Here is a 14,695-nt window from a genome sequence, read left to right as displayed (position 1 = left end):
CTCTTCCGTGTCATTACCCCTTTCCCCCGTAGATGCATTTAGGCTCCTTGAAGAATTTTCGCCAGTAGGCACGTGCCCGAGCCTGTGTTCCTTGTAGTAACACGTAAGAACCACGTCGCTCTTCGATCCCGCAAATCCCGCGGGATCCCGCTTAATTTACGAGCGGGATTAATCCCGCAAATTGCATGTGGGATCCCGGTATTTCGGGATCCTGGTATCCAATACCGTGTATTCCCTAATGCGAATAAATAATCCTAAAGTTAGACCAAGACAAGTCTGCAACGATTTTGATAGCACGCGCAGCGCAAGTGTTATTTTAAACGTCAAACTTCTATGAAATTATGACGTTTAAATAACACTGCGTGTGCTATCAAAATCGTCGCAGCTTTAAAAACCTTTTCAAAAAAAATTTCTCACTTTTTGTAACGGGAAAAAATCATGGAAAATAGTCTTCGAACAACTTCAACAATACAATAGACAACAATAGCCAATTATGAGTAAAAACCATAATCTTATAATAGTAAAAACACATCGCTTAGTTTCTTTGTTCTTTAAAGACAATAATTGATGACTATAAAATATTTTTCACCTCAGCAGCTCGAACAAGGGTACTTTGCTTCTTAAAAACAGTGAGCAAAATGCGATTTTGCTCACTGAGTCATTTTGTCTCACTCAGTGAGCAAAATCGCGTTTTGCTCACTGAGTGAGACAAAATGAGTGAGCAAAATCGCATTTTGCTCACTGAGTGAGACAAAATGTCATTCAAGTGACCTTTATAGTCAAATGTCATTTCAACATGCGGGGTCTAATACAAGTTCGATATACTTGGGTTCTATTATCTCTGTCCCTCTAGGTATGTTCTCACTGCTTAGGGTGAAAAATTTTGTGTACTACACGAGATCAAAGTTATTTACATTTCGTGCGCTTTGAATCCCTTACTACGCTCAAGATTCTAAATTAGATTCACGAGCGTAGCGAGTTATAGAATCTTTCATTATAGAATCTTTCGCTTGCACGGGACTCAAAATAAGCACTCGAAGAAATATCAAACTTTGATCTCTTGTTGTACAAATAACTATTCCTTAATGTCTATATCCAGAAAAGAAAATGGTGACCGCGTTTTTATGTAAAACCTCGTGTAAAACCGGTCGAACCCTTTCCTATAAGCACAGAATAAGTAATAGTATTATCATACAGAACGGACACGCACCGCCCCGCCCCGACTCGGATTACCTCGCCCCGCGACTGAGTTCTGACGGACTCCTGACATACGCTCAGTTCGGCTAGCAACGCCGCGACGCGATGACGCAACGTTCAAAATGCCGGTGTATTGTGCGATGTACGGGCACCTACTTATTGTAGAAATGAATAATAATATAGTTTTCCAGAAACGAAATATGTATCAGTAAATAAGGCTATACTTTTGCGTAAAAATAATAATATCGTATGAATTAAAACCCGTTCGTTGAATTTGTGAATGTTAAGCCAACATTTAATATTTAAAGTACCTAAGGTAACTAGACCTTCTACACAGATATTCCTCGTAAATGTTTTATTTTTAGTTTAACACTCTTTTCACAAAAAAGAACTTGTTGGTCGCGGGACATTCGCGTTTGATTTTTAATTTAATTTTAAGAATTTAAGAAATAATCTACATAATTATTTCTTAAAATGTTATATAAAATAATCAATAGGCATCAACAATAAGGTACATTTAATAATGGCGTGTTGAAAGTCCAAGTACGTGGAGGACTATAAACTGACAAAGCCAATTCAATAATTGGAGCGAATAAAACATAAACCTATATTTTGTTTTTTTACGTATTTCGGTCAAATTATGCAACGCAGCGGGCCGCTCGTCGTGTCTTTCGGCCGGCCTCGGCAATCCTCGGCTTCGCCTTCCCCGCGCGCCGCACGAGTCAGCCCTAAGCCACTTACTCACACAATGACGCGTGTACAGACGTGCCGTGTACACATATAAACGCAAATGATTTTCGATGTATGGCGTGTCCGCCCTGTGCTATAAGCAAAGACACATATGTAACTTCGTATAAGATGAATAAAGTCTAAGGAAAAAACGTGCCTCGGAAATCAAGAAAAAGTCATTCTCGAATAGATGCCGCACACACCTGTAGCCTACAGTCGGCTAGATGGCGTGACGACACCGTTTCATATTTAACAATTTTAACACATGGATATCAGTGAATGAACATGGATCAAAATGATATAAAAATAACAAAATCATTTATCCATATAGGTACATAAATTTTTTGATAATTTTATACGTTTTGGTTTTGAGTTTTTAAGCTATGCTATAAGATTATCTGGGTATAATGCCTTTCATTTAAATATGTTAGCCGCTTTAGTATGATTGAGAACTAAATGTCAAAATCAAAACATACAATACAATACAATACTCTTTATTGCACACCTCACATACACGTAGTTTACAATAAATGGACAATAACATAAACAAACATCTACATAAGCGAACAAAATCTACAAACAAAATCATACTCACATTAAATTTATAGTAGGTATTAGTAGCAGTAAGGTAGGTAAATACTCATGGTACAAGTAAAATATACGTAAACAATACAAAAAAATACAATATAGTACAATAAACTCTTAATTGCACGCCTCACACATTATCACGTTTTTTTAGTCTCTTTTTCCCACTCACGTGTCACGTGTCACTTTTATCACGGATTATTACATATTTTTAGTATTATGATATAATCGGTATACCTGTAAAAGCACTCACCGCTATCTCAGATCAAATAATTCTATGCCTTCGCAAGGCATTTTGTCATTCATCCAAATTGCGATGTATTTTATTCTAAACACCATATCTATTTATTTACAGGCATGGTCGGTGCCCCAGATGCCATCAAACCCGTGGATAAGATCGACGACTACTCGCCCCAGCTAAACGGCAACCCCATCTTTACTATTAGCGGTAAGTTGTAGTCACATTCTAGCCATGATCAAAACCCCACATCCCATCAAAACCCGAGGATAAGATGAACTATTCATCCTACTTACACGGCAACCCCATCTTTATATTAGCGGTAAGTTGTAGTCACATTATAAGCTTTTTGTCGAAGCCTTACATCCCATCAAACCCCGAGGATAAGCTGAAACATTCATCCTAGTTACATGGCAATCCCATCTTTACTATTAGCGGTAAGTTGTAGTCACATTATAAGCTTTTTGTCGAAGCCTTACATCCCATCAAACCCCGAGGATGAGCTGAAACATTCATCCTAGTTACATGGCAATCCCATCTTTACTATTAGCGGTAAGTTGTAGTCACATTATAAGCTTTTTGTCGAAGCCTTACATCCCATCAAACCCCGAGGATGAGCTGAAACATTCATCCTAGTTACATGGCAATCCCATCTTTACTATTAGCGGTAAGTTGTAGTCACATTATAAGCTTTTTGTCGAAGCCTTACATCCCATCAAACCCCGAGGATGAGCTGAAACATTCATCCTAGTTACATGGCAATCCCATCTTTACTATTAGCGGTAAGTTGTAGTCACATTATAAGCTTTTTGTCGAAGCCTTACATCCCATCAAACCCCGAGGATGAGCTGAAACATTCATCCTAGTTACATGGCAATCCCATCTTTACTATTAGCGGTAAGTTGTAGTCACATTATAAGCCTTTGGTCGAAGCTTTACATCCCATCAAAACCCGAGAATAAGATGAACTATTCATCCTAATCCTAGTTACATGGCAACCCCATCTTTACTATTAGCGGTAAGTTGTAGTCACATTATAAGCCTTTGGTCAAAGCTTTACATCCCATCAAAACCCGAGGGTGAGCTGAAACATTCACTCTAGTTACATGGCAACCCCATCTTTACTATTAGCGGTAAGTTGTAGTCATGTTATAGCCATGGTCGAAACCCCACATATCTTCAAACCTTAGGATAATAAGATCAACTATTAGTACTAGCTACGCGGCAAACCCTCTTTACTATAGCGTTAAGTTGTAGTCACATTATAGCCATGGTCGAAACCCCACATCCCATCAAAACCCGAGGATAAGATGAACTTTTCGTCCTAGTACACACATCCCTGCCAGGGTTAACCTCTAGCCGCCCATACGTCAAACCTTGCCAAGCAAAATGAAATTTTATTTTGTCAACACAAAGTTCAAATTAGAATGGAACAGGAGACCTTTTTATAGGTTTCTGGGCGGCTAGAGGTTTGTGTCAATCAGAGTCAGATGAAATACATGCATGTTTTATTCTGGTTTATGGAGTTAATATCGGGTTGAGTGGCTTTTATCTTTTTCATGCTCTATTTAGTTTACGAGCAAGTTGGTTACATATCAGAATACCGAAAATCGATTTACCTACTGTTGAATCACCTATGCTTGATTCACCTATTTTTAAATTACCTATCGATCATTTTACCTAAACATTGACTGACCTAAGTTTATAATACCTAAGCTCAAATAACCTAATGGACGAAACACCTAAAGCTGATATACCTAATGAACGATGTACCTAAACTTGATTTACCTAATGGACGAAATACCTAAAACTGTTAAACCTATCGCACGAAATACCTAAAGTTGATATACTTCCTGAACGAATTACCTAATGTCGATATGCCTAATGCACGGAATACCTAAAGTCTATATACCTAGTACAAAATTCATATCATTTTGCCGAATGATCAAGTGGCAACTCCACCCAATAAATCGTATGATTTCCCAACCTTACAGTAGAAACTGTTTGTTTGGATAGCAACTTAAAAATACACTTTTTGAAACGCTACTTTTTAAGTAGTAGAATGATTTTGTAAGTCTAATCCAACATTAGTTATCTTACCTTATCTTATCAAAAACTTAATTTTTGTAAGTTAACATCATGACGATGAAATAAAAGTCGGTTTTGGCACTGTTTGGTCGCAGTTAACCTAACACGCTCCTCCTCGCTTTGCTCGTCGTCGCACCTATCTCGACTCTGGCAAATGACTATACCTTATATTATAATAAAAAATAATAAGCCAATTGAATGATTTGGCTAAACAATAATTAGGTATATTTTTGATTTTAGGTACATATTTCGTTCATTAAGTGCATCGACTTCAGGTATTTCGTGCACTAGGTGTATCGAATTTAGGTATTTCGTTCATTAGGTATGTTAACTTTAGGTAATTCGATCATTAGGTATACCGACTTTAGGTAATTCGTGCAGTAGGTATATTAACTTTAGGCAATTCGATCATTAGGTATACCGAGTTTAGGCATTTCGTGCATTAGGTATATCAACATTAGGTGTTTCGTGTATTAGGTATATTAGCTTTAGGTATTTCGAGTATTAGGTGTTTCAACTTTAGGTAAATCGAGCATAGGTATTCTGAGCTTAGGTAGACCAATTGTAGGTGAAACGTGCAATAGGTAATTCGTTCATTAGGTGTTATGAGCTTAGGTTAATTGATCATTAGGTATTTAAAAAAATAGGTGAAACGAGCATAGGTGATTCAACAGTAGGTAAATCGATTTTCGGTATTCTGATATGTAACCAGCAAGTTATATAACAACATTTTGTTTAAGCACCTATTAAAAAAAGATCAACGGTACTTTTAACCTTAAGCTGTTTATTATGAAACCAAAAACAAATATAAATAAATTAAATAATCCGCTTATCCACTGTCTGATAACGCAAAGGTTTCCACGAAAATGTATTCATTTTAGACATATGTAACACCGTACTGCTGTAATCAGTGCAAAATATGACAATGTAGGGCTTTAGCCATTATCCACCAGATATGGCATGATTAGTATTTTCTAGTTTAAGGTGGTTATTATATGCTCAATGAATTTAATTTCAGTACAATTCCGTACCTTGTTACAGCGATAATAGTATGGGGGAGGTCCCTAGCGATAGCGACTTTCATATTGATTGATACTGTGTCATAGTAAGAAATGATACGGAAATTAATTATATTCTTTGATTGTACTGCTCTATGAATAAAGGTTTAGCGCACTCCCGATTGATAATCGTCGGTTTCAAAAAAGAAAATGAAAAACAAACTATTCGCACGTTTATGAAAATGTTTGACTTTTCAGGGATTGCATTTCTGTCGAAAATATATTTTAAAATTCGTTTAAATTCATTAAAATTCGTGGCAATATCGTGACGTTGGTATGAATGTATTTATTTAATTAACAAGCTTTTATTTTTAGGCAGGTTTCCAAATAATTAAACTACACTGTATCGTATAATATACCTAATTTACTAGACATTCCTTTAATATTTCAATATGATTATGTTACAAGTTTGCACAACTGTCTCAAACTGTGTACACATATTGGCAGACGCTGGATTAGTACTAATTGGGGGTATTAGTTATGTGTACAGTAAGAGATAATTTCCTCCGCTAGCTAGCTAAATAACATGAGGAAATATGAAGGAAAAAGCCGTTGACATTTTCTATCGATGGCATCGATCGCTTGTTGTGGTAGTACAGTCGCCATCAGATATATCGGAGCGGCCAAGGTGCTCACAAATATGAGTACGCCTCTATTGTCAGGGCGTTAGAGTGCTTGTTCAGATATTGTGAACACCTTGGCCGCTCCGATATATCTGATGGCGACTGTACCCAAAATAGGCGCCTTTTCGTTTAGTTTTCTATTAAAACTTTATGTAATCGTGTAGATATAAATTTCAACTTTTCAGTACCGGATAGCACTCGTTTATCTGATATCATTTTTTTTATAACAAATCAGAATTTAATTAGCAATTAGAAACAATCAATCAATTTAATCAAGGAAGCCACTAACACCCGATTAACGCAATAAACTTGATTTATTAGTATTTTTTGGGATAGGCCTCATTAAGTGATGATACTGATGATAATAATTTTAATTACTTACTTCGTTTATTTTATTACTTACATTGGATACAATATTAAAACTAGAGTTAAACTAGAAATTTATTTTATTTATAACTAGACGGGCCCGCAGCTCCGCTCGCGTAAATGAAATAAAGAGTTTGTCTTATGTTTACTTAAATACCGATATTATTATGTATTGAATTGAACCCTGCCAGGGTTTATAACTGTGATAGGGACTTCTTATTTGTAACCGATATTTGGATAACTTACTTCGCAAATTTCTCAAAAAATTATGTGATTTGATAAAATGCAAGATTGTATTTTTTCATCTACGTAGGTATTTATTTAAAACTTGTTTCAACATAAAATTATGGGGTTGCATTTGAATTACGCATTATAGGGAGGGGGGAGGGAGTAGGACCCCCCCCCCGAACCCATCCCCAAAGTTAGGAAATCAATAGTTACCACGAAAATATTTTTTTTTATTTGTTGAGGTTATGTTCAATAATACAACCAAAGCATACGAAAGGGAAACCAATTTTGAATTTTGTATACATATTTTTGAGCACTATGTCCGTATACATGTTTTTGACCACTGTATTTCGTTTTTGACAGCGAGTCAGGTGTGTTGTGAACGCAACTTCAAACTCGCATAAAAAAATCTCCTAAGGTCGCCTCCAGAAACGCGCGAACTAAATTAACATGAGTTTGACAAATAAAATGATACCAGGAATAGCAAAGAAAAAATAGTCACGGGTATATGTCGATAAAATGATATCGATAAGTAGGTAAGTTATTGCAATTACTACCCAAGTCATAATTATAAAGGGGTCACAACCGATTTCGATTTATATGAATGTGACGAGAAAAGTGGTTGATTCAATTGTAAGATTGTGATGTGACGTTACCGATCAAATCAGGAGGTGCGGATGCGAAACTAACAAATTTCTATGTTAGTATGCAGGTTTGTGGGCAAGTTGTTTATTTAAGAGCTCGGTTGTCGCCATAAATCTAAAATTGGTGATTTAATTTTATACATGTGGCCGGTAGATGACACAAATGAAATGAGAAATTAATCACATTTCCCCGTCTGGACCGGCCTTTTTTTGTATTTTGAGCCAAAATCTTTGTTTCTATGTTATCACCTAACTTGTTATTCTAGCTGTAAGTTTTCCTAACAAATAAAACAAAATAAATAAAATAAAATATTATTACAATATGGTTATCCAATATCCTTGTCTCTACTATTCAATTGCGTAATTTTCTAAATACCAAGTAACATTTGTAAAATAACTTAAATTACTTAAAGATACATTTTAACTGACCGCGCAACAGTAGCGCCCCTAGCGGGGAATTTTCGCGATATTCTCTAATTCAAACTTTTTAGAAAATATCGATATGCACAGCACTGGCCAAACTGTGGTATCATTTGTGCATATTGACCTGTCAATTTAGTTCGCGAGATTCTGGAGGCAACTGTAGACACGAATTGGGTGTCATTTGAAAGTGGTGACCAACCCCTATAAAATGCCACCCTTCCCCCCGCCCCTCCCTATAATGCGTGATTCAAATGCTAACCCAAAATTATTATTTATTTTTATAAGCCCAATTGCAAACACGTTCATTAGAATAATTTCCGCCTTAAGACGAAACGGGAGCTGAGCTAAAAGTCAATTTTGAGATTTCAAGCTGAATATACCCGTCGCTCTGACGGGGCGTAACCGCGGCGTGAGAGACTGTATTTGTATGTGTAATTGTGTAATGCACGCACACAGACGCGTGCGGCGCGCCCGTACTCGCGCTGGCGCGCACCTCACTGATTGCAATTTGCATTGCCACTTTTTGTTACTGCTACTACTAAGTAGGGTAATTCGCCAGTAACTGGCCACTTTTAATAACTGGCCGCCCTAAACTAAAAATGAATCCTATTCACCTATAAACAGAATTCATTTTAGTATAAGGTTTCAATAACTTCAATAACTGGCCACTTTATACTAAAATTAATTCTATTTATAGGTGAATATAATTAATTTTTGGTTTGGGGTGGCCACTGACGAATTACCCTATTGCGATTGAACTTTTTTACTTAGGGGTCATCCATTAATTACGTCACACGAATTTCTAGGTTTTTTGACCCCTCCCCCCTCCTTGTCACACTTGGTCACATTTGGCAAACCCCTCCCCCCTAGTGTGACGTCACATTTTTTCTACGAAATCGCCAAATAGAATTAAGTAAGTACCTAAGTATTATTAATATTTTATCAAAATATTTTTGACGATATAAATATTAGTAATTTTATAACCCAAAACTGCTTAGGAAAGAAAATTAAACGAATAAAAACGATTATCGTTTTAAAAACTTGTTATTTTAATGTACAGCGAATAAAATAATCTAAATAATTTTTCGGTTACTGATGAAGTTAAAGTGACGTCACAAAGTTTGTGTCTCCCCCCTCCCCCATGTCACAATATGTCACATTTTCTTGACCCCTCCCTCCCCCTAAACGTGTGATGTAATTAATGGATGACCCCTTACCCGGCTTACGTTTACGGAACTCGATATCGAATAGGGTAATTCGCCAGTAACTGGCCGCCCTAAACTAAAAATGAATTCTATTCACCTCTATACTGAATTCATTTTAGTAGGTATAAGGTTTCAATAACTGGCCACCTTATATTAAAATGAATTCTATTTATAGGTGAATAGAATTCATTTTTGGTTTGGCGTGGCCAGTTACTAATAGTGGCCTGTTACTGGCGAATTACCCTATTTATGTACTTAGTGGTTAATACTAGTATCAAGTAAGTTTTTTTTTTTCAATAATGCTCAGAAACGAAGTATAGACATGACAAATATAAATATTAACGTCTTTGTAAGGCAGGATTGGACATTCTATAGAGTAAGAGTAAGTGTATGAAACAACCAATTCAGCTAGGACTAGGGAATGCTATCTAGATCTCGCAATTTCGAGATCTCGCTAGATCTCGCACGTATTTTCGAAATTTAACCTAGTTGACAGGAAATCTCGATATATGCAATCTCGGTCGAGATCTCGATTAATATATTCGAGATCTCGAACAAGACTGAAAGTGAAATACTTTGTTTTAAGTAATATATGACCTTAGATTCATGTTGTTCAGGCAGTGCTATTATGTGTCCGGCTTTAGCTCTATTATTGTTACGCAGTTTCTAAGTAAAGGTAAATAATGGTTTAACATCGATAGCATTTCATAGAAGTAAAGTAAAAATTAAAATTGATTTTATGTTAAATATTTAATTTGTTGTTGTTATTTTCAAAATATAACATGAGGTACCTTAAATAAGTAGTATGTCGGCGGCATATCGAAAAATCGTAATCCTTGGCGTATCATGAAACGCCACCATTTCCTGATCTAATATTAACCCAGGCATATCACGATCTTCCTTATGAAAGAGACGGCAGATCCATCAGAGCAATGCATTCTTTGATATTCCTAGCTTCATAGCGGGCGCATTGTAAAATAATTGATCGAGAAATCATATACATATTTTCAATGATTTTGTAAATGACTACAGTTATGACTACGGTTATTAGAAACCAATTATAGTATGTTTAATATTCTTTCTAATGGTATGCATCACCAATTGATCAGTAAAATAGAACCCGAGAAATAATGATCAGTTGAGGTCGGTCGCCCGCCATTTACGTGACGGAACAAAATTCATCATTACTTTGTTATATGTATAATATCATACATCAATAAAACTTATGTTTTTGGAAAGCTAATGAAATTTTTCGTATATTTTATAATAACATTAATTGCGATAAAGTTATAATTTATTGAGTTAGACGCATGTTTTGTCAGTACTTATGCCATCCATGCACGGTAAAAAATCATATATTTTAAATATTTTGTAAATGACTACAGTCATGACTACGGTTATTATAAAACAATAATTGCACGTTTAATACTCTTTCAAACGACATCTCACACGAACCGATCGGTCCCATAGGACTAAAGACGTGAACAAATATCAATGCTGGTCGGCCGCCCACTTTTTCCTTCCTTTTTTTCGACACGTCCCCCCCCCCCCCCCCCTCCATAAAATAAAAACCGGTTTATTCATATTCTGGAGACCAGGAGGAACACGTCCATACCAGTTTTAGGTATTTAGAAGAGATGTCGACGAAAATCGTGAAGGAGACGACTTTTGTTTAATTAGCCTATAGACTATAGGAATATCAGAATACCACACCTTGAGGTTTGCGCAAAATGGCTGGTGTTCGCTAGGCAGATCATGAAATGTCGGCGTTTCATTATATTCCTAGGAATATCTCGATACGCCCGATTTTACGATGTCTATATCTATGGAATTCTTAGAGATTATTGATTAAAATAACACATTTTTAGTTAATTTGTCAAATTCGATCTCGTCGAGATATTAATCTCGATCCCGAAAATCTGACTGTCGAGATCTCGAAACACCCAATCTCGATTCGGATTTTTTGTGCGAGATCTCGAATCGCCAATTTTGGTGCGAGATTGCATTCCCTAGCTAGGACCTTAAATTGCTCGACAATTACGGAGCGTGACTGTACCTAAAAATTTTGTAAACCCATAACCATGCAATAAAATATTTTTGATTTTGATTTCTAATTTGAAATATTAGAATCAAAAAGTTCAAAATAGATTGTACCTATGTAACTACAAAAATGTGTTCCCTCTCAACGCAAAACCCCTTGTGTCTTAGGAGGATCTAGATATTTTCACACAAGACGGTTTATCGATAACTTCTTACATCACTAGATTATCGACATTAAATGTCGACTATTTCCCATCACTTTTCTGGCTGTGTACGTATTTAGAAACTTGACTCCGCCCCTAAAATTAGTGCGGTAGGGACAACTGCAGCTGAGGCGAAAAATCCTGCGTAAAAATGACAAAAATCGAGGTTTCGTAGTCCTCTTTTTCCTCCTCCAAAACTTAACCAATCGTAACCAAATTTGGAAATCTAAATGATTATGAAATTATCTGTGTCGGACCGTTTTGCTTTTTTGGCTAATTGATATCAGTTTTGAATACCACGCCTCTCATTGCGGCATAGTCAATTAGGCCATTTTGGCCATTTTTGAAGGGCTCTAGCGCCTTAAAAAACAAATATATAAAAAAAAGCAAAACGGTCCGACACAGATATTGACAATATTAATCTGTGTTGAAAAAATCATTGCTCTAGCTTCAAAAACCACGGAGGAAAACGAGGACTACGTTTGTATGGAGAAATGACCACTCCTGTTGGCTCTTAAGACGAATATGTACGACCACCGCCCATAAATCGCATTTTCATACAAATGTAAATAGTCCCCATTTCCCTGTCTGGATATTGACATTACTTACGACGGCTACGGTGACGCAACGACCGAAAATGAGTCCTGGCTTCCGACACCAAATCACACCATGTTTCCCGGTCTTGCGATAGCTCTCGCCAGTCGCCATGGCCGAGGTTGATCAGATCTTGAGCAACCCTTGAGCTCCAAAATATCTGAGCATGCACTTTAACTACATTATAATTTACATTGTTCAGATATTTGTGAACACCTCACCTCACCCGTTCCGATATATCTGATGGTGACTGTTCAGCAAGAAGAAAAAATCCTACCTGGTCGAGTCGCATCGTATTACGCGAGAAAACAGTTCCCGAATTGGTTATATCTGTAAAGTCATTAAAGTATAATTATCACACACACATTATTACGGGCACCATCCCTTAAACTGATGGGTTCTCTGGCCCATCTCGGAAGCCGTGAAAGTCAATCTGAATAATATAACTCAAAAAGAAATTTAAAACAATAAAATACAAATTATTAACACGATAATCATACGATAATATTAATTTGATTGATATGTCATGTCATAAATGGCATAAGGCACTCGTATGGGCTATGGACTAAGGTTGAGGTTGGCAGCACTTTTTATTTTACTTCGTGTAAAAAAACTCAGAAATACCTGTATACCAACATGACAAACATAATTTAGGTTACTTTAACTTACGGATAATTTGGTCTAGGCTGTAGCACCACCAAACGAAAACAACCGAGAGTTGCCGAAAATGGGCGAATATAGTAAAATCAAGATTGTTATGAAAATTTCTTTTACTTATTGTAAATTAAATACGCATAGAAAGCGATAGTTTTTATGTTCTAGTTTTATTCCTATATGTAGATAATAGATTTAAACAGTTTTTTCTTATCATACGTGCGTTGTATTCGAGATACGTGTCAAAAACTTTTTTAGAAATTTGTAAGGCGCCATCTCTCTTCTTCGCTGGTTTTTTATCCCGTTCTGGTTTTTCAATTTTATATATATGATGATGATTTAGGATGGAAACAGTCGATAACATTTGTATGATAAAAAGTGATTTGAATACATGACTAGTCCAGCATATGGTTTCAAATTACTTAGTTTATAATCAGTGATCGCAAAACCATCAAAAGTTATTTATGCCTCAAAATAGGACAATATTTATTAAACCCATATTATGTACACAGTATCTTTATAAAATTTCCAGCTTATACTCAAAAATTGCAGTTTAAAATTGTTAAAAAATTGTGTCATGATCCATACTATATTTATTTTTGCGATAAATTGTCCGAACTCCGAAATAAAAATAGTATTTTTTTCTACCAACTAGGATAATCTAACTATGTATATTGTTAAGTATCTATGTTATGAAACACACTTTTCCATTCAAAATTAATCCTTTGTTTACCTAAGTAAAACAATAACAATCCCAATTATACAGTGATATAATAAAACCTATGGTTCCTTATAAGATAAAAGAATATATTTATTATAAGATAATAAATATCTAACTAGACTTATCTTAGACTTATCTAGTAGTAGACTTATCTAAAACTAATTTAAAATAAACAAATTACTACTAAACAAAAACAATACTTTTTTTTTGGACAGTCGTATTAAAACTATGATGTCGAGGATGCTGGCAGCATTTCTCCGCTATAAGTTATTGTCCCGGCTGTTCACCACGACTTCCATCGAACCTTCCAATCCAGAAAGGAAACTATAAACCATATCGGTAAATATCAAATGATTTGACAAACGTTTATGAATTTACGAGTATGAATAATACCATAAGTCTGTATCTATTGTAATACTAATATATACGATACGAGTAGGTAGGTACGTTGCGCGTGGTATCTCACTTAGGTGCCGATTGAAATAGATTCTACAATATTGTGATATTATCATGATTTGATGTGTCCTCAATAATACCTATTAATCCCCTTCTATCTCGATACCTATCCATCATCCAATGATCTCGTTACTCGACTAAAAATGCATTAATCCCCAGATAGTGGTAGATTATAGATTACATAGAAATTTTATTAAGTTGATAATATTAGATTAATTTGTAATGATTAGTGTCATTAAGTACATAGTTTGAAAGTCTTTTTCTAATTGATTACTTGTCTTTACCCATCAAGGAACCATTGTTCCTTCATTAAGCAGGCGTTTGGTTTTATTTTTTTATTTATTGTTACTTAGCAACTATCCTTACAGGTTAACCCTAAAGGGACCCATTGATTAACAGTCCGCCGGACGGTATCGGCCTGTCAGTTAGAACAAAATTTTGACAGCTCCGAACAACTGACAGGCCGATACCGTCCGGCGGACTGTTAATCAGTGGGTCCCTTTATACAATGGTGCCTTAAGGGGCCCACTGATTACCAGTCAATATCGGCCTGTCAGTTAAACGCAAAACTTGACAGCACCGAACAACTGACAGGCTGTAATCTAAACTGGTAATCTGTGGGCTCCTTTACTATAGTGTGTAG

General features: G+C 35.9%; 1 protein-coding gene across 6 annotated transcripts in view; it reads left to right on the top strand.

The window, feature by feature from the left end:
• Nucleotides 1-14,695, top strand: part of LOC134675427 (solute carrier family 41 member 2) — a 117,536-nt gene that overhangs the window by 55,562 nt on the left and 47,279 nt on the right. For 5 of the 6 annotated variants that reach the window (XM_063533686.1, XM_063533685.1, XM_063533683.1 and 2 more), the window contains one exon: nucleotides 2,867-2,959. In XM_063533686.1, the coding sequence (XP_063389756.1) occupies nucleotides 2,869-2,959 (91 nt within the window). In that variant the 5' untranslated portion in view covers nucleotides 2,867-2,868. Of the gene's footprint in view, nucleotides 1-2,866; nucleotides 2,960-3,842; nucleotides 3,883-14,695 lie in introns of those variants that run through there. The other variant, XM_063533689.1, reaches the window with a different exon arrangement.

The sequence above is a fragment of the Cydia fagiglandana genome, chromosome 22, assembly GCF_963556715.1.
Source record: "Cydia fagiglandana chromosome 22, ilCydFagi1.1, whole genome shotgun sequence".
Lineage (NCBI taxonomy): Eukaryota > Metazoa > Arthropoda > Insecta > Lepidoptera > Tortricidae > Cydia > Cydia fagiglandana.
Note: the sequence above shows the minus strand (reverse complement) of the source record. Positions and strands in the feature narration are given on the sequence as shown.